Source organism: Polyodon spathula, chromosome 42 (assembly GCF_017654505.1).
Source record: "Polyodon spathula isolate WHYD16114869_AA chromosome 42, ASM1765450v1, whole genome shotgun sequence".
Taxonomy (NCBI): Eukaryota; Metazoa; Chordata; class Actinopteri; order Acipenseriformes; family Polyodontidae; genus Polyodon; species Polyodon spathula.
The window spans coordinates 2,589,945-2,608,646 of NC_054575.1; the positions used below are offsets into that span (position 1 = coordinate 2,589,945).

The 18,702-nt window shown below is 47.8% G+C and overlaps 1 protein-coding gene across 1 annotated transcript in view; it reads left to right on the top strand.

The window, feature by feature from the left end:
- Positions 1-11,139, top strand: part of zfhx2 (zinc finger homeobox 2) — a 17,581-nt gene extending 6,442 nt beyond the window's left edge. The window contains exons 4-9 of the mRNA XM_041236747.1: positions 916-968; positions 4,325-4,525; positions 6,122-6,212; positions 6,864-9,280; positions 9,349-10,051; positions 10,274-11,139. Of these exons, the coding sequence (XP_041092681.1) occupies positions 916-968; positions 4,325-4,525; positions 6,122-6,212; positions 6,864-9,280; positions 9,349-10,051; positions 10,274-11,139 (4,331 nt within the window). The remainder of the gene's footprint in view (positions 1-915; positions 969-4,324; positions 4,526-6,121; positions 6,213-6,863; positions 9,281-9,348; positions 10,052-10,273) is intronic.
- Positions 11,140-18,702: the final 7,563 nt, after the last annotated feature.

Consider the following 18,702-nt stretch of genomic DNA (forward strand, 5'->3'; position numbering starts at 1 on the left):
GAGACACACTGACACACACTGACACACACTGAGACACACACTGAGACACACACACACCCTACACACACTGACACACACTGAGACACACACTGAGATACACACACACCCTACACACACTGACACACACTGAGACACACACTGAGATACACACACACCCTACACACACTGAGACACACTGACACACACACTGAGATACACACACACCCTACACTACACACACTGAGACACACTGACACACACACTGAGATACACACACACCCTACACACACTGAGACACACTGAGACACACACTGAGATACACACACACCCTACACACACTGAGACACACTGAGACACACTGAGACACACTGACACACACTGAGACACACTGAAATATACACACTAACACTGAGATACACACACACTGTGTAATAATCATCGCTGTGTGTGCCCCTTGCCCTCCCTTCATAGACCGCTGTCCCCTATGTTTGATAACGGGATGACAGCGGGTAATTAGTATCTGACTCTTGCCTGGTCCGTGCCGTTGACAGGCACCTCTTTCATGCCCAGCGGAGGTCGGAGTCGCCTAATTGAGATGTCGATAGTTCAGACTCCGGTATAATCTCCTGATCGATTAAAGTATCGATCTGCCTGCCATGCGCTTAAACGCAGTTCCGAGGAGCGCAGGCGGAGGATTGAAATCCATTGATCAGATCTGATTACCGCTGGCAACATTATAACAACCAAAGCAAGACTTTCAAATCTTTTCTCTTGCCTTGTATTAACGACAGCAACACTATCCCTGCAGATAAAGCAGAGCACAGTGAAGATAACGAACCAGCCCCCTTAGTGGAATTGAAACACGTCCTGCACGCATTCAACACGAATAAAACGTGTTCAAACTTCACTAATTTCTTTTCTTTTTGCTAACCTAAGGTCCGAGTGCAAACGGCGAGGGGGGCTCAGAAGACAAAGACTCGACCAACACAGTAAGATATTCAATATTTCTTCTTCACTGGAGCCTTTCTTTGTGAGTCGACGTGGTGACGCACACATGCATGCACGCATGCACGCACGCACACATGCAAACACACATGCAAACACACGCATGCACACATACAAGCACGCACGCACATGGGCACACTGACAAACTCGCACACACACACGTTTGCATGCCTATATCTGTGGGGTCTTCTCGTTGACTCTCACTGTATTTTTTTATTTACTATGCCTAACTCCAGTGAGACAAAACTCCACACAGGGTGAAAAGTCGACAACAAACTCAACAAACGTTGGCTTTATTTATTTATTTTGTTTGATGGCACATTTAGTTCTTTACACACACAGAGCCCCCCTGCCATCGCGTCTTCATACGGGACGGCCCGTTCTGTTTTTGCACTGATCGGCTTGTGTGATCCAGCGGTGATGTGACGCAGAGTTCACCCCCCCTAGTCTCTGCCCGTCGCTTTGCATAGAAGCGTCTGATAAATGATCAATTATATATACATATACTTTTATTTCTCTCCTCTGTCGTCGTCGTGTCACACACCCCCCCCCGCCCCTTAAGTCGCTTTTGGATAAAGGCATCTGAACCTTGCAGCCTTGTCAATCAGAAAGAAATTAAGGTGTTTTTTTTTTTTTAATCCAAAAATTAGGTCAGTGCACTAGATCTGAATGCAAACGAAGCAACTGCACGCCAGGTGCAATTCTTTAAATACAAACCGGGCGGCACACGCGAGCCTTTTACCGTATAGCCTTGCACATGGGCGCACTCGCTGATGAAGAAGAGAGGGACGGGGGGTGGAGGCATTCTCTAGAAAAAAAACCGTCAAGTTCTTCTTGCATGAAACGGAATTATTTCACAACAACCAAAAAAAAAAGCATGCAATTTGATTTGTTAAACATCTGAGCACCCCCCTCCACCCCACGCACATGCACCATATTTCGGCTTATGTCCATACAAGAAGGCGCTGATGATGCTTGGTCTCTGATATCTTGCCTTATTGCACGGCGCGTCTAAAGTCTCCAAAACGGCAAGCAATTCAAAGCAAGAAAGAAAGAAAAGAGAGAGAGAGAGAGAGAGAGAGAGAGAGAGAGAGAGAGGAATGTTTTAAAAACTTTTGATGGAGGATCTCCCTGACGCCAGACAAATGACGCCAAAAAAAAAAAAAAAAAAAAAAAGTTTTTTTTTTTTTTTTTTTATTGTTAATTTAAATGTGTAGCATGGACATGCACGCTGCAACCAAACTGCAGGTAATCAGCGGGGCTATCCCGCATTTTATTCATTAATCCGCTTTGTTTTGCGTCCAGCGTGCATCTGTAGAGCGATTTAGTTTTTTTTTTTTTTTTTTTTTTTTTTAAAAGATCAGGTTCGTTTTTTTTTTTTTTTTTTTTTTTTTTTTTAGGTATTTGCAATTTTTTTTTAATTGATTGTGTTAATTTGCAGGGACACGGCCGTAGCTCAAGATACCAAAGTTTTCGGGTCACTCCACCGACCGTATCGACACACACCAAAATAAGGGTTAAAATGAACTAAATATTGAGTCTGGATTCAATACGGCACTGAAGTGGGCGATTCCCGATGCTTATTTTACTAAATATGGATATTTATTGCTTTGGAAAGCGGTATATAGATATTAAAAAAAACATTCGAGTACCTTTGAAAAAGTAGGCCCGTGTTGTGTGTTTGCAGCCGCGTAAGGATCACAGAGCCGCTCCCTGCCGGCTGACATCGCTCGCATTCGGGCTAAGCTTTCTAATCCAGACCGCGGATCGGCTCACGCACTCGTCCTATTTAATATGGGTTCTGACTAATGCGGATTTTGTTTTTATCTAGTCCTGTTAGGTAATGTTATTATCCGAATATTTGGAAGCATATGTATGTTTTCTCATACAAAAAAACAACAACAACAAGACATGGCAAGCAGGTAGTTTGTATCTTTTATAAAAACCGGTTTTCAGAAGACGTAAATTTAATTTGTATTTATAAACCGCTTAAGACATTAAAATTACGCGGATTTAAAAAATAGACCCTGAATTAATCTTTCAAATTAGTAACCTCGAGACTGTTGTTTGTATATGTGTTTTGATGTATGGGGTTATTTATGTATTTGTGTATGCATATTTGTTTATTCAGTCTCGTTATCAGCCCTAAAACTGAGTTCTATCCGACTTTAATATCTCTGGTGAATACGGTTTAAAGATTAGACGGTTTACACCTAAGAACCAGAAGTGAATTGGAACCCGATTCACACCACACAGGGCTGGCAATCAGACTCCCAGTCCAGGTTTCAGGTGTGTCTGATTATTAAACTCCTAGTGAAACCAGGACTGGATCACACTGCTGCGCAGCGGGAGTCTGTTTCCCAGCCCCATGCGATCAACTGCAGTAGAATTTCATTGAGAAGGAACTTGGGACAAGCAAAGACCAAAGTTGGGGTCAGTTCTTGTTTTTTTTTTTTTTCATTCTCAATTCCTTTTTAAAATCTGCTGTTGATATATGATGTCATTTGCTGTTAGTGTATGATGTCATTTGCTGTTAGTGTATGATGTCATTTGCTGTTGTTGTATGATGTTAATTATTATTTGTTATTGCGACTAGATTATCTACGCAGACACGTTGTCGCTGTTGGTGGAGTTTTGGTGCTGTTTTGTTGTGTTTCTGTGTGTGTTTGTCTCCAGCTGTGTGTGCAGGGAGGGGGAATTGGACTCCTATTGCACAGCAGTGTGATCCAGTCCAGGTTTTACTACCAGCTTGATCAGCCCCCAGTGTGTCTAGCTAACAAGCTCAGGTGTGTCTTATCTCCTAGTGAAAGCAGGACCACACCGCTGTGTCTATTATTAAACTCCTAGTGAAAGCAGGACTGGATCACACTGCTGTGCAGCGGGAGTCTGATTATTAAACTCCTAGTGAAAGCAGGACTGGATCACACTGCTGTGCAGCGGGAGTCTGATTATTAAACTCCTAGTGAAAGCAGGACTGGATCACACTGCTGTGCAGCGGGAGTCTGATTATTAAACTCCTAGTGAAACCAGCAGGACTGGAAACCAGGACTCACACTGCTGTGCAGCAGGAGTCTGATTATTAAACTCCTAGTGAAACCATGACTGGAGCACACTGCTGTGCAGCGGGAGTCTGATTCCCATGCCTGGTGTGTGCCTGTCTGTCTCTCCATGCCCTATTTTTTCCTTTTTCTCCCTTGAAAAGCTGTCGTAACACCAGTCTTGTCTCTCTGCCTCTCTCCCTCTCTTCCTTCCCCTCTCTCTCCTGACTCATCCGCCTCTTTCCCTCAGTTCTGTTCTCCACTCTCACCCTCTCTCTCTCTCTCTCCCTCTTCTTTTTCAGGAGTTCTGTTGTCAGCTCTGCAGTTTCTCCAGCCCCAGCGTGGAGCGCGTCCGGGAACACCTGAGCTCCCAGCATGCCGTGCAGGGGGCGTGGCTTTGCCCGCTGTGCCAGGCGGAGCTGCGAGGGAGGGAAGGGCTGACGGACCACCTGAGGAACGGGCACAGCGTGGTGCCATCCTGCCTGGAGAGACTTCTGCTGGCTGTGAGTCCCCTTATGCACAGGACTGGATAACTGATATGAGAGGGACAGGGGTGTCAACAAGACATATTAACCCTCAGCGGTCCATTTACTCGGCGCTTGTCAGGCGCGTCGGGTCCAATTTATTTTCACACATGCTGTTTAAAATATTTCCAGAGTAAAACAGGTTTAAAAGGCTTATCAACAGGACACTCAGTGCTGCATCTCCAGCCAAGCCCCACCCCTTGTTGGCTGTATTTTTCACATACCTCTTTATAGACGTGCGCACTGATAAATCCTCTCCTGATCACTCGTTTTATCACCAAACTCCTCAGTAATGTGATCCAAGTCATTATTTTATTAGTGTAACATCTCAAAAAGCTCTGCAGGTGTCTGTGATGTTCTGAGCGCTGGGTGCAGAAGCAGCTCCCTCCTTTGTTATGTCTGTGTTATCTCTGTAGCGTACAGGGCTATGAGATCCGTCTCACTCTGCCATTGAAAGGTTTCCTCTGCTTTTTCTGGAGGAAAAAACGACTAGAGACCTGCGCTTGACGTCTTTTTGATGCTGTGGGACAGGGTCCAGACATCGGACTGGAAAGGGGAAATTGTAACGTTGGACCTGGTCCGGGACAGGACCGCGAAGGGTCAAACGTCGGTCAAGTCTCAAGCCTCACCCGCGTTTTTTTTCGCTATTTTGAGAGTCTCACAGCCATGCAACGAATTCCTGAGTTTGTGCACGAGTTTGTTTTTGTTTGCGAGGGCTGTGAAACCCTTGTGTGGGTCAGTGGTAAATCCAATACAACCGTCCCAGCGTGGTATTTCATTTTGGGGTTGGGGGGGGGGGGACACCATGAAGAGGTGATTCTTTATGCCTGTAGCTGCTGTGCAAACTCCCCCCTTACTCCAAACATAGAATTGCTTTGTTGTCTCAAAGTGACGGTTTGTCTGTGTTTCTGTAAACAACACGTCCTCTCTCAGGCTGGAGGAGAGGCTATCACACTGTCTCTGTCTCGTTCACGCAGAAATGACCACAGAAATAAGAGAGACATTAAGAATTTAAGAATCGAAAAAAGGTAACTTTTTTTTTTTTTTATGAGGCCCTTGGTGATAGATGTGAGAGAGAAGCCATGCGGCGGGAAATAGCAGCTTAATTACTGAACATTTTAAACTGAAAATCAATTTAAAAAAAAAAAGTATGTAAAGCCGTTTCTCAGTGTTTACAAAGAGATGTGCGTTTTTGTATTCATTGCGAATGATCTACATGTTAAACCAGATCAAATCTAAACATTCCCTGTTAAATATCTCTGTTTTGGTGTGTGCTGTGCATACAGCTGTGTGTTTTGTCTGTACTCATGCTGTGTAGGTCAGTCGAACATATTAACTGATATAAGAGAGACTGGGTCGACCAGACACATTAACTCATATATAAGAGAGACTGGGTCGACCAGACACATTAACTCATATATAAGAGAGACTGGGTCGACCAGACACATTAACTCATATATCAGAGAGACTGGGTCGACCAGAAACATTAACTGATATATAAGAGAGACTGGGTTGACCAGACACATTAACTCATATGAGTTTTGTATTTTTCTTTCTTTGTCTGTTTTGGTCCAGGCTGTGAAAGTTGATCCTCAGATATCCACTCGACCCATGTGTCGCGGATTCGCAGCCCCTCACAACAGTGACATCACAGACTCGCCGACAGGTACCCCCCCCCCCCCCCCCCGCATCTCTCTGTGCTTTACAATGCTCCCCTATGCTTTCCCAGACCTCACTGTGCTTTACAATGCTTCCCTGTGCTTTACCAGACCTCTCTGTGCTTTACAATGCTTCCCTGTGCTTTACCAGACCTCTCTGTGCTTTACAATGCTTCCCTATGCTTTACCAGACCTCTTGGTGCTTTACAATGCTTCCCTATGCTTTACCAGACCTCTGTGCTTTACAATGCTACCCTGTGCTTTACCAGACCTCTCTGTGCTTTATAATGCTACCCTGTGCTTTACCAGACCTCTCTGCACATGACATTAGATTCATGTGATTTTATCGATGGAAGGTCATCAGTTTCTGTTTGAAAACTACCCCCCACCACCACCAAAAACAGTTGTTTGTGTTTATTTCTTCCCCTCCTTTCCCCCTGCCCCGTCTTCATTTCTTTCTCTCCTTCACCCCTCTCACACCACCCTCCTTTCAGCCACTTCTCCGTCTTACTCTCACCCCCATCCCCCTCCCTCTCTCTCTCTCTCTCTCTCTCTCTCTTGCTATCTTTCCCTCCTTCCCCCTCTCTCTTACTCTCTCTCCCCCACTCTCCCCCTCCCTCCCAGGCTCCAGTAAAACAGTACTGTCTCTCTCTCCACAGAAACCCAAACGGAGAGCCAGGCCCAACCCCTCCCGGCACTGCCAGCCCCCAACCCAGGGGAGCCCCTCTCCCCCCTCGCCGTGACCCCACCAGTGAAGCCAGCCCCCCAGCCTGGGACGGGCTCCGTCCACACGAAAACCAACGCCGTCCAAGAGATACCAGAGAGAGATGCAGAGTCTGACCTCCGGAGTGACATAGACAGCGAGGGTGAGGAGGACAAAGAAGGCGGTGATTCGCACCTGGATCCCCTCCACCCTGTCCCGGGGTCCCGCGGGGGGGAGGCCAGCCCCCAGTTCATGGACCCCTCCCGCCCGCACAAGTGCCACGTCTGCCAGGAGTCCTTCACCAAGAACAGCCTCCTGGTCTCGCACAGCAACTCCATCTCTCACCTGCAGAAGGTGAACAAGGGCTCCCCTCGGGTCCCTTCCAGCAGTGCCAGGGCTCCTGCTCCGAGCAGCGGTAACGCCACCGATGGCAGTGCCTGTCCTCCAGCCAGCCTGGAAAAGCTTTACAAATGCATCACCTGTAACATGGCATATAGTCAAAGCTTGACCTTGGATGCGCACCTTCGTTCGGTCCTGCATTTCAGCAGAGTGAGAGAGGCTAACACTAACAGTAACACTAATAATGATGTCACTACTGCTGCTAATAAAGCATCCAATAATAATAATAATAATAATAATAATAATAATAATAATAATAATAATGATGATAGACCCAAAGGCCAGAGTACCGACCTGCCTCAAAAAGACCCGACAGAAACCAGTTCCAGCTCCCAGTTGCAGCCCAGTGGACCGTCGGAACCAGTAACTGCCTTCCTCTCCCTCTCCCCTCCCCAGACAGCGGCCGCCCTCCCTCTCTCCTGCCTGTTGCCCCAGGCAGTCTCTCTGTTTGCCCCGCAGCAGGTTCTGTTGCCCCTGATGCTGAACGGTTTGGGTCAGCCCGCAGGCGGGGCGGATTTGGGAGGGGCAAGTGGAGACAGGGCGCTGCCCCAGAATCCTCTGCCCCTGCTGGGGCTGGGTTTCCAGCCCACTGGAGCTCCGGCTCCCCTTCTTCAGAACGTGCTGAAGCTCTTAAACGGGCAGCGACCGCTGGCGGGCTTAGCGAATGACTCGCGAGAAGAAGGAGGAGAAGCGAGGGGCAAACGTTCTCCCAACAGTCACTCTCACGAGGAGGAAAAGGAAGAGGCTGTATTGGATGACGATCCGGAGGAAGGCTTACAAAAGGGGGCGACTGAGCGAGGAGAGGAGGAAGAGGGGCTCCCCAACGCAGAGGGAGTGGGCGCTGAAGACAGAGCAAGAGGGGCACAGGGCTACGAAAACGCGGGGACTGGAGAAGAGGAGGAGCAAAAATCTGGCCGACACCAACAGGAGCTGGAGAAGGTAGCGACACGCAAACCCAAAACCGACCAGGGGAGCCCCTTCTCCCCCGGGGGAAGCCGAGAGACCGACCCCGCCGCCACTGGCGAACCCCAAAACCGGACCGGATCAGTAAGGAAGGACGGTCAGGGACGGGAGACGGGAGCCGGAGAGGAGATACTGAACGACTTTCAGTCCGAAGTCCTCCGCGCTTTCGTGGAGTCCGAGAGGGACCAGATGGCCCGGAACCCTGGGAGGCTGGAGGACTGCGAGACCTTGGGGAAACTGGTGGGGCTGCCCCCGGAGAGGGTCCGAGCCTGGCTGGATCGAGCCAGGGGGAGAGGCAGGAGCCAGGTCGCCGGCTGCAGCCACGGCTCCGGGAATAACCGCGGTGGGAGCGAGAAGGGCAGGGGGGGTGGATTGAGCGAGGCAGGGAAGCAGGAAGGTTCCTCAAAGCCTTTGCAGTCTAACCCAGAAACAGTCGCAGCTGCTTCTGTTAACAAGAAGGATTGCAGCAGTGGGGGGAGTGATGGGGTTAACAGCGGAAAGGCAAGAGGTCTGATCAGCCCTTCTGTTGATGTTAAAGGTGATTCTGGGGGAGTTGAGGCAGATCCCACTGCTGGCACCAGTGCAGAGTCCTTGAAGGAAGGGGGTGAGAGAGGGGAGATCGGAGGAGGGAAAGGGGTTAAGAGAGGGAGGGAGGAGATGGAGGGAAAGGAGGAGGAGGAGGAGGAGGGAGTGAAAAAGGAGAAACTGGACAGCCGCAGCATTTTGGATTCCCTGTTCAAAGTCAACAGGCTGCCCAGCGGGAGTCCTGGCCTGCTCCCGGCCCTCAACTTCTCCCTGCACCCTTCCCTGGGCCTCCCCCCGCAGCTGAACCCCTTCCTCGCGCGTTACCTCAACCCCTACGTGATCCAGGGGCCCCCGGGGGTCGGCGTGTCGCCACTGGCCAGCCGGATCCCGCACCCCAACCTGGTTGGCTCGCTGGCTGCCGGTTCCCTGCACAGCCCCCCAGCCGTCACCAGAATCCCTCCCCTCTCTCTCCTCCACCACCTGGTGGTGGGGGGGGGCAGCTGCCCTCCCACCCCTCTCCCTCCTCCTCTCCCCTCCTCATCGTCACCACCAAGAGAGCGAAGGTGGAGGACAACGAGGCGCCAGTGGATATGACCATACCCAGGAAGAGGGAGAACGAGAGAGCTTTGGAGAAGGAGGAGAGAGGAGGGGGAGGGGGAGGGAGCATCAAAGTGGAGAACCGCCAGCAGTCCTTGCTGGGCAGGTACCCCCCCATTGCCATGAAAACTGAGAGAGGAGAGGAGACACCCGCGTTGGAGACCTCGAAACCGCATCCTCGCTTCTCCAGGATCCTCCCCAGTCCTGAGAGCGCCAGGGGCAGCTGTGCCTCAGCAACCCGCCCTGAGGAACCCAGACAACCGCGCACCCCCTTTCTCAAAGACAGCCGCCGGTCCCGTACCACCATTCACCCTGAGCAGCTGGACTTCCTCTACGGCTGCTACTTCAGAGACCCAAACCCAGTGAAACGGGACTTCGAACGCATCTCCCAGTGGGTCTGCCTGGAGAAGAGAGTGGTGCAGATCTGGTTCCAGAACATGCGAGCCCGGGAGAGGAAAGGCGAGGTCCGTTTCTTCAGCGACGGGACCCTGGCCGCCGTGGGCAAGCCTCTGATCCGTTTCACCTGGCCGCCCGCCTCCTTGGATGAGCTGCCCAGCCCCGAACGAGCTGGGTTAGAGACCCCGGGGACCCTGGATTGCAAGGCCGCTCTGGTTAAAATCGAGAACGAGGCTCGAGAAGAAGCCTGCTGTTTTGAGAGCGGTTCGCTCAAGAAGGTCAAGCAGGAGGAGGAGGAGGGAGAAGAGAGAGAAGAGAGAGAAGAGAGGAACAGCGGTCCACTAGTGTTGAAACCCAGGCACTCCATCAATAACAATTGTCTGCTTCATAATAACAATACTAATAGTAATAATAACAATAATAAAAATGAGGGTAGCACTAGAAGTGGTAATATTATCGTTATTAATAATAATTCCTTCCCGGAAGCTGGGAAGAAAGCAAAGCAGTGGGGATTGCAAACGGATCTCTCCGCGGCTTACGAGAGCCTGCCAGAGGATTCTGCGCGGGAGAGGGGCGGGGAGGAGGGAGGAAAAGAGGGGGCGGACTCCGCAGGCAACAGCCACAGCAGCGCCGATGAGAGCCTCTCGGAAGATCCAAAACCAGAGGCCCTCAAACCCGGCCCTTTGGCTTCCTCTCCGTCATCCTCTTATCTCACTCGCTCGCAAGCCCAGAGAGAAGGTCCGGCCAGGAAGAAGCGGAGGAGGGAGGAGGAGGAGGAGGAGGAGGGGTACCGCGGCGAGGGGGCCCGGCCTGAGTCAGACCCGGTCCAGTCCCAGAAGCAGAAACGAAGGGCCAGAACCCACCTCAGCAAGCAGCAAGTCCGGGTCATGCAAGCGTGTTTCAAACGCTGCCGGACCCCAACCGCTCATGAGTGTGACATCCTGGGCCGCGAGCTGGGTCTGCCGCTCAAGGTGGTCCAGATCTGGTTCCAGAACTCCCGGGCCAGGGAGAAAAGGCTCACGTCCAGCCCGGGCGCGACCCACCAGCACCAGGGCCAAGACGGACCGTCCAGGATGGACTTCCAGAGCCTGGAGGAGCGGAGGAGAGGGGAAGCGTCGTGGTCCAAGTGCCAGCTTTGCGACTTCCGTTTCGGGGAGCAGTCGTCCAGCAGTCGGGCGCACCTGTTCTCCAGGGCTCACCTGCAAAGGTTGAAACAGGCAGAAGCAGGGCAGCCGTGCCCTCAGGAGCTCGCCCCATTCCCGCCCGCTTCGCCCGCTGCACGCAGCTCCAAGCCAGTGAACCCGGAACAGCTTCCTGGTCACGGCGTCTTTCTGATGAAGAGGAGCCGTTAAAAGTTTGAAGAAAAACAAAATGATAAGTTGGTTTCATTGACGTTAGTGTGAATTCAGGCCCCCCCTTCCTGTTAGCTGTAGGTCACATGGTCTGATTTCTACACGGTTACAAGCAAAACAAACCCAAAAATGAATGAGAGGCAACAGAATGGATTTTAAAGACAGTCAGCACTCCTTTTAAAGGGAGGGGCCGGCGATCACGTTGATTTTGATTTGACCTCCCCCCCCCCCCCACCTTTTTTAAAACCCTCATCTTTCAGAACCGAACCGGGCTGGCTTAGCACCAGAACTTTTTCCTCTTTTTAAAGAACTCAAACCAGGCCGGTCTTGGGGGTGGGGGTGGGGTTTTGTAATAATATTAATACCTGGACCTGCTCGGAACCAAATACTCAGAACCTTTTCAGAACCGGACTTTGCAGACTGCGCTGTGATTGGACAAGTGCGTAACTAGGGTTTTCGAAAAAGCATTTCAATCCGAGAGGAGAGAGAGCAAGAGAGATGTTGAATTTTGTTTGCTCCCTCGGGCGTCCATGTAAACCGGGCGACCCACTTGCCCCATTTGTGACTAAACTTTCTGAGGACTTGTTTTTCCCTTTTGGCACCAGATATTGAGAGTCGAATCTGTAGGGGTGTGGAGCTCAGCCTGTCGGTCTGTTGGTCTTGCATTTGAACACCTATCTAAAGAGCAGGTTTGTTTGTCTGTGTGTGTCTGACTGACTTAAGAGTTTTATTGGCCTGGGGTCACTGTAGGCTACGTTTTCTCCCTAAAAATCTTTTTAATTGCACTTTCTGAAGCTTCTCTTTCTCTCCTTTTTCTGTCTCTCTCTGTCTTGTGCTCTCCTCTCTTTTTGTCTTTCTGTATCTTTTTCTCTCTCTGTGTATCTGTCTCTCTGTCTTTCTCCTCTGTATCTTTCTCTGTCTTTCTCCTCTATCTCTCGCTCTGTATCTGTGTTTCTGTCTCGCTGTCTTTTTCTCTCTCTCTCTCTCTCTCTTTGCAATAATTTACACTGTGGTCTGTTTTGAAATACTAGGGAAATGTCCCTTAAAGCTTAACTAGCCAAGGGTCAAATTTTTTTGATTCGGTGTAGGCACTACCTGGGCAGCACTCAAAACCATCTCTAAACTACAGCAGGCAGACCAGTGTGCCCCTCCCCTGTGCAATGCTCCTGCCCCCTACTGGATGGAAGAAATATAGCAGCAACACACACAGGAATGTTTAATGTTTGCTTTATCCACTAGGGGGCAGTGTGTTACAGGAGGGTGCTGGGGAGATATGTGTGCATGCTGTAATATATATATATATATATATATATATATATATATATATATATATATATATATATATATATATATATTCCTTTCATTTTACATTTCTGAAAAGATGGGAAAATGGTCTTCTGTTGATTTATGTAAATATAGATTGCGTTCTGAATTTTTTGTTTTGTTTTTTTGAAGTCGCTTCACCTCCTTGTGCTCCGTCCTTCGGACGAGACTCAAAACAAACGAGGTCCTATTGGAAATGACTGCAACAGCCCCCCCTAGCCTCTGCGAGTCTCTGTGGATAAAAAGAGTCTGCTAAATGACTAATTAATAATATAGTGTTAGAATGCATTAGTTATTGAATATAATAGTGACCTTGGTTAAAATTTGAATCTGTAGCGCCTCATTATCTTTTGTAACCTTTTTCCACTGCCTCCCTCATCCTGACCCCTTTGTCTCAAAGTTTGTGAGGGTTTGTTTGTTGTTTGGTTAGTTTGTGGACTACAAACCAAACCTGAACTGCTACCTTACTGAAGGAGGAGATCCCAGATCAGACAGACAGACCGACACTCTGAGCACAGGACGTTTAAATATTACAAAAGACCTGCTTTCACTTCTTTGTGTTTTTGGGGGGGTTTTGGGGTGCTGGGCTGTAGTTTTTAGTTTGTATTTCATGGGATGGCATTTTACCTCATATAAAGACATCAAGATGATCGCAGCATCCGAGTGGAGTGGTTTTGTGTTCATTTTTTTAATTTATTTTTGTACTGCTAGACTTGTGCATCGTTATCAGAAACACTTCTGATAACGCTTCTGCAGTTCTGTGGAACTGGAGATCACAGGATTTGCGATTGTCCAGTGGATGTCCAGGAGGCTGTGTGATTCAGGGGTTAAAGAAACTGGGCTTGCAACCAGCAGGACCCGGGTTCAAATCCCAGCTCAGCCACTTACGAAAGGCGCTATATAAAAATAAAGATTATGTCCGAGCGGAAACTGAAGTCTTCTGACACGTTTGCACAATGCTGCATGACTTCTGTACCGTAAAAATATATAGTCCTGGGGCTAGTTTCGCCACGCATGGTGGTGGTGGGGGGGCAGTTTCACTAAGCAGCTTGCTAAATCCACATTGACTTCCATTTAAACAATTTGAATCTAAAAATCTGAAGAACATCTTTTATGTGTCCTTTTAATTGCATAGACCCTGCCAAGTCGATTTCTTTAAAATCTGTTTTATAAAAAGAAGATCGCTAGCCAGCTTTGTCGCCATCGTGGCGGCTTGTAGCTCATAAACCAATTCTCTTTTTAAAAAAATCATGTCTGCCCTGAGCTCCAGGTGTAGAGTTTGGAAAGAGTCCCGTGAAAGTTCGGGGGCGCGGATTTTCGTTTTAAAGCACATGGCGTGTTGGTTTAACCAGTTAATTGCCGGTGTCCTAATTTGAGGACCGGGCGATCATTTTTGTAATTAAGACTTTTGTAACTGGCATCTCCTCTCTTTCACTGTATCGTTAAGATAATCTCATTAAACTCGTCCCCGCGCAACAGATAATTCTTCTAATGTAACACCTTCAGACGCTTCTGTGAAACTCGGTTTAAAATCACAAACTAAGAATTGAGCCCCCGATTACAGGAATGCCTTTAAACCGGACTGTCCTCAAAATAGGACCTGGGGGTTTGGGATGGAGGGGTCTCGCTTTCCGGGTGACCTGGGAGGTGCAACGCTATCTGAAAAAGTGGACCCCCCCCCCCCCAGAGTCCCGCTCTATCAGTCCCAGATGTCGTGTTTTTAGAATGTGTGTTTCTTTCAAAACTCCACATCAAACAGCTGTGAAGCTGAGGGAAGCTTGCAGGGTGAGATTTGATGGCGGAATTAATTTGTCGTCTGCAATCGTTTTAATTGAAGTTGTGATCAAACTAAAATTATAATTTTAATGTTCAGCTGTGGCCAAATGTTTTGCATCCTCCCCCCTGCAGAGTGAACTCCCTCAGCTTCATAGAGTCCAGTGAAAGCTGCTGAATAATGTTCCCTTGTTAACATATTGAATTGCACCCCCTCTATATAGAATGAACTCCCTCAGCTTCATAGAGTCCAGTGAAAGCTGCTGAATAATGTTCCCTTGTTAACATATTGAATTGCACCCCCTCTATATAGAATGAACTCCCTCAGCTTCATAGAGTCCAGTGATGCAAAACTTTTGGCCTCATGTAGACGACAACGTCCTTTCGACTTTTTTTTTATCAGTGAAACAGAATTGCATTCAAAAGTTTATTGATTACGAGTCAGGCTTTTAATCCATCGGTATATTGAATTCTGTGACATTATTGCTGATTGTGTGAAAGATGCCACTTCTTGAAACAGTCCTGCATGACAAATATTTAAATTTTTTAAAAAATGTTTTTGTTTTTTTGTAATTTTATTTTACATATATAAAGATTGCTTGTTAAAACTACCAGAAATTGTGTTTTTCAGTTTGTTTTTTTAATGTGCAGTTTTGAAAGAACAACAAAGTGCTAATGGCTGGTACTAAATGTGTTCTTGAATTCTTAGCTGAATCAAAGCAAAAAAAAAGGACAGGCAACTGAGTTTTCTGCCCTGAAAAAAAAACCTGAAATTTTCTTGGAAATATTCGTCACTTGAAGTTCTTAGGAGTCTGTTTAAACTGCGATTGATAACGGATTCTCTCTCCCCCTCCCTAAAAATGAAAGAAATGAAAAAGGAAAAAGAACCTTTATCTTTGACCTAGATATGAGAGGTGGGGATATATATGAAAGATATATATCTGATATATATAAATATATATAAATTTATATATATATATTATATATATATTATCTAAAGAACTAGTGTGTGTTTTGATACTACAATATTCCAAAGTTTTCTATCAAGAAATAATAATAAAAACTTCAGACACACACAGAAAAAAAAGCCAAATAAAACATAAACCAACTAAACGATACTTTCAAGAAACTACAAAATAGCTTTATAAACTTGGATCTCTCGTAGAGTGTGTGATGAGTGTTTTGTGGAAGAGCGTTCCATCTATTCTTATTATTATTATTATTATCACATATTACTTGTGATTGTTAAAATTTGTATTTTTTGTTCTCTGTATGTTTTAAAAGGAGTCAATAAAAGACTAAACTCTGACATGGACTCGTCGTTTTCATTGATTCATCGAATTATCGAGACAGTGAGGAATCTACGAGTCTAGGAATCTTGGCAGACACTTCTCCACGGAGACTAGGAGGGTGAACTCTGCATCATCAACAACTGCTATTGCTGCTGCAGAGTCTCTTCCAATAGGACCTCGTTTGACGTCTCGTCTGAAGGACGAAGCACAAGGAGTGAGTTCATTCTATATAGAGGGGGTGGAATTCAATATGTTAACAAGGGAACATTATTCAGCAGCTTTCACTGGACTCTATGAAGCTGAGTGAGTTCATTCTATATAGAGGGGGTGCAATTCAATATGTTAACAAGGGAACATTATTCAGCAGCTTTCACTGGACTCTATGAAGCTGAGGGAGTTCATTCTATATAGAGGGGGTGTAATTCAATATGTTAACAAGGGAACATTATTCAGCAGCTTTCACTGGACTCTATGAAGCTGAGGGAGTTCATTCTATATAGAGGGGGTGCAATTCAATATGTTAACAAGGGAACATTATTCAGCAGCTTTCACTGGACTCTATGAAGCTGAGGGAGTTCATTCTATATAGAGGGGGTGCAATTCAATATGTTAACAAGGGAACATTATTCAGCAGCTTTCACTGGACTCTATGAAGCTGAGGGAGTTCATTCTATATAGAGGGGGTGCAATTCAATATGTTAACAAGGGAACATTATTCAGCAGCTTTCACTGGACTCTATGAAGCTGAGGGAGTTCATTCTATATAGAGGGGGTGCAATTCAATATGTTAACAAGGGAACATTATTCAGCAGCTTTCACTGGACTCTATGAAGCTGAGGGAGTTCATTCTATATAGAGGGGGTGCAATTCAATATGTTAACAAGGGAACATTATTCAGCAGCTTTCACTGGACTCTATGAAGCTGAGGGGGTTCATTCTATACAGAGGGGGTGCAATTCAATATGTTAACAAGGGAACATTATTCAGCAGCTTTCACTGGACTCTATGAAGCTGAGGGGGTTCATTCTATACAGAGGGGGTGCATGCAGAATGTTTGTCCAGAGCTGTAGGGAACGAGTAGGTGTGTGAATAAAGTTAGCGGATTAAGTCACATTAAGGTCTCACTGATGGTGCAGTCAAATATCAATATTTATTAATTTAACAGAGAACACAGCCAGTTGCAACACTGGTGTGGTAAAATCTCGATCAGAAACATGGTGTTTCTCTATAGTTCATTACACACAGACAACTCGGTTTGCATACAATTCATATACATGCAGATCAGGGATGGGAGTCAGACTCCTATTGCACAGCAGTGTGATCCAGTCCAGGTTTCACTAGCAGCTTGATCAGCCCCCAGTGTGTCTAGCTAACAAGCTCAGGTGTGTCTTATTATTAAACTCCTAGTGAAAGCAGGACTGGATCACACTTATACTCAGCCTCCCTCTGCTGTGCTGGTGGAGCAGGGAACGAGAAAGGGAGGCTGTTATATTCTCTGAACAGGCTCCCTCTGCTCTGTGCTGGTGGAGCAGAGAAAGGGAGGCTCTTATACTCTCTGAACAGGCTCCCTCTGCTCTGTGCTGCTGCAAGGCTCAGTGGGTGTCCTCTGAATAATAATACTAGACTTCATTGAGGGGAGCTCTGAACCCCAGGACTGGGTGCAGCAGCAGCAGGGCTAGTGTGAGTTTGTAACCCTGCTCAAACTCCTGGCTCCTGACCATTGCAATATTTATAATACTAGACTTCATTGAGGGGAGTCTCTCACATCATCTTCCTCTGCGTGATCTGAAGCTGCAGCTCCCTGACGTGGGTCTGCCTGTGCTTCGTCAGCTCTCCCAGCTGATTGCAGGTCTTCCCGCACTCGCTGCAGTGGTAGGGTTTCATCCCCGTGTGAATGCGCTCATGGCGTCTGAAGTTCCCCAGGTGGTTGAAGCCCTTCCCGCACTGCGGGCAGCGGTACGGTTTCTCCCCTGTGTGGACCGGAGCGTGCTTCTTGAGATCGCCCAGCTGGTGGAAGCTCTTCCCGCAGTGCGAGCAGCGGTACGGTTTCTCCCCCGTGTGACACTGCCGGTGGATTTTCAGGCTGCCCTGGTGCTTGAAGCTCTCGCAGCACTGCGGGCAGCGGTACGGTTTCTCGCCAGTGTGAACGCGTCCGTGTTTTTTCAGGTCCCCCTGTTGGTTGAAGCTGCGGTCGCACTGCGGGCATTTGTACGGTTTCTCGCCCGTGTGAATCAGCCTGTGCCGTTTGAGGTTCACGAACTGGCTGAAGGTTTTTGGGCACTCGGGGCAACAGTACGCCTTCACCCCAGAGTGCGTCTGCTGGTGTCTCTTAAGACCGCCAGCATCGCTGAAACTCTTGCCACATTCGTAACAGCGGTGGTGTTTCTCCGTCGCCTGGCGAGGGCGCTGTTTTTTGGGGCGTCCCTCTTGAGCGGGACACGGTTTGGCAGAAGCGTCGCGCCCAGCCGGTTCTGGCACGCTGTCCAGGGATCCGGGTTCGGGTTCGTCTCCTTTAATGGGAGCAGCATCCATTACTGGGAGGGCAGCCAGGGTTAGCTTAGTGACTTCAGGAGAAGCTATCTGAAAGAAAAAAAAAAAAAAGTTGTTAATACAATTCCCAGGGACTCCTGCTGCACAGCAGTGTGATCCAGTCCTGCTTTCACTAGGAGTTTAATAATCAGACTCCCGCTGCACAGCAGTGTGATCCAGTCCTGCTTTCACTAGGAGTTTAATAATCAGACTCCCGCTACACAGCAGTGTGATCCAGTCCTGCTTTCACTAGGAGTTTAATAATCAGACTCCCGCTGCACAGCAGTGTGATCCAGTCCTGCTTTCACTAGGAGTTTAATAATCAGACTCCCGCTGCACAGCAGTGTGATCCAGTCCTGGTTTCACTAGGAGTTTAATAATCAGACACACCTGAGCTTGTTAGCTATCACACACTGGGACTGATCAAGCTGGTAGTGAAACCTGGACTGGATCACACTGCTGTGCAATAGGAGTCTGATTCCCAGTCCAGGTTTCACTACCAGCTTGATCAGTCCCAGTGTGTCTAGACTCCTATTGCACAGCAGTGTGATCCAGTCTAGGTTTCACTGCTACCAGCTTGATCAGCCCCCAGTGTGTCTAGCTAACAAGCTCAGGTGTGTCTGATTATTAAACTCCTAGTGAAACC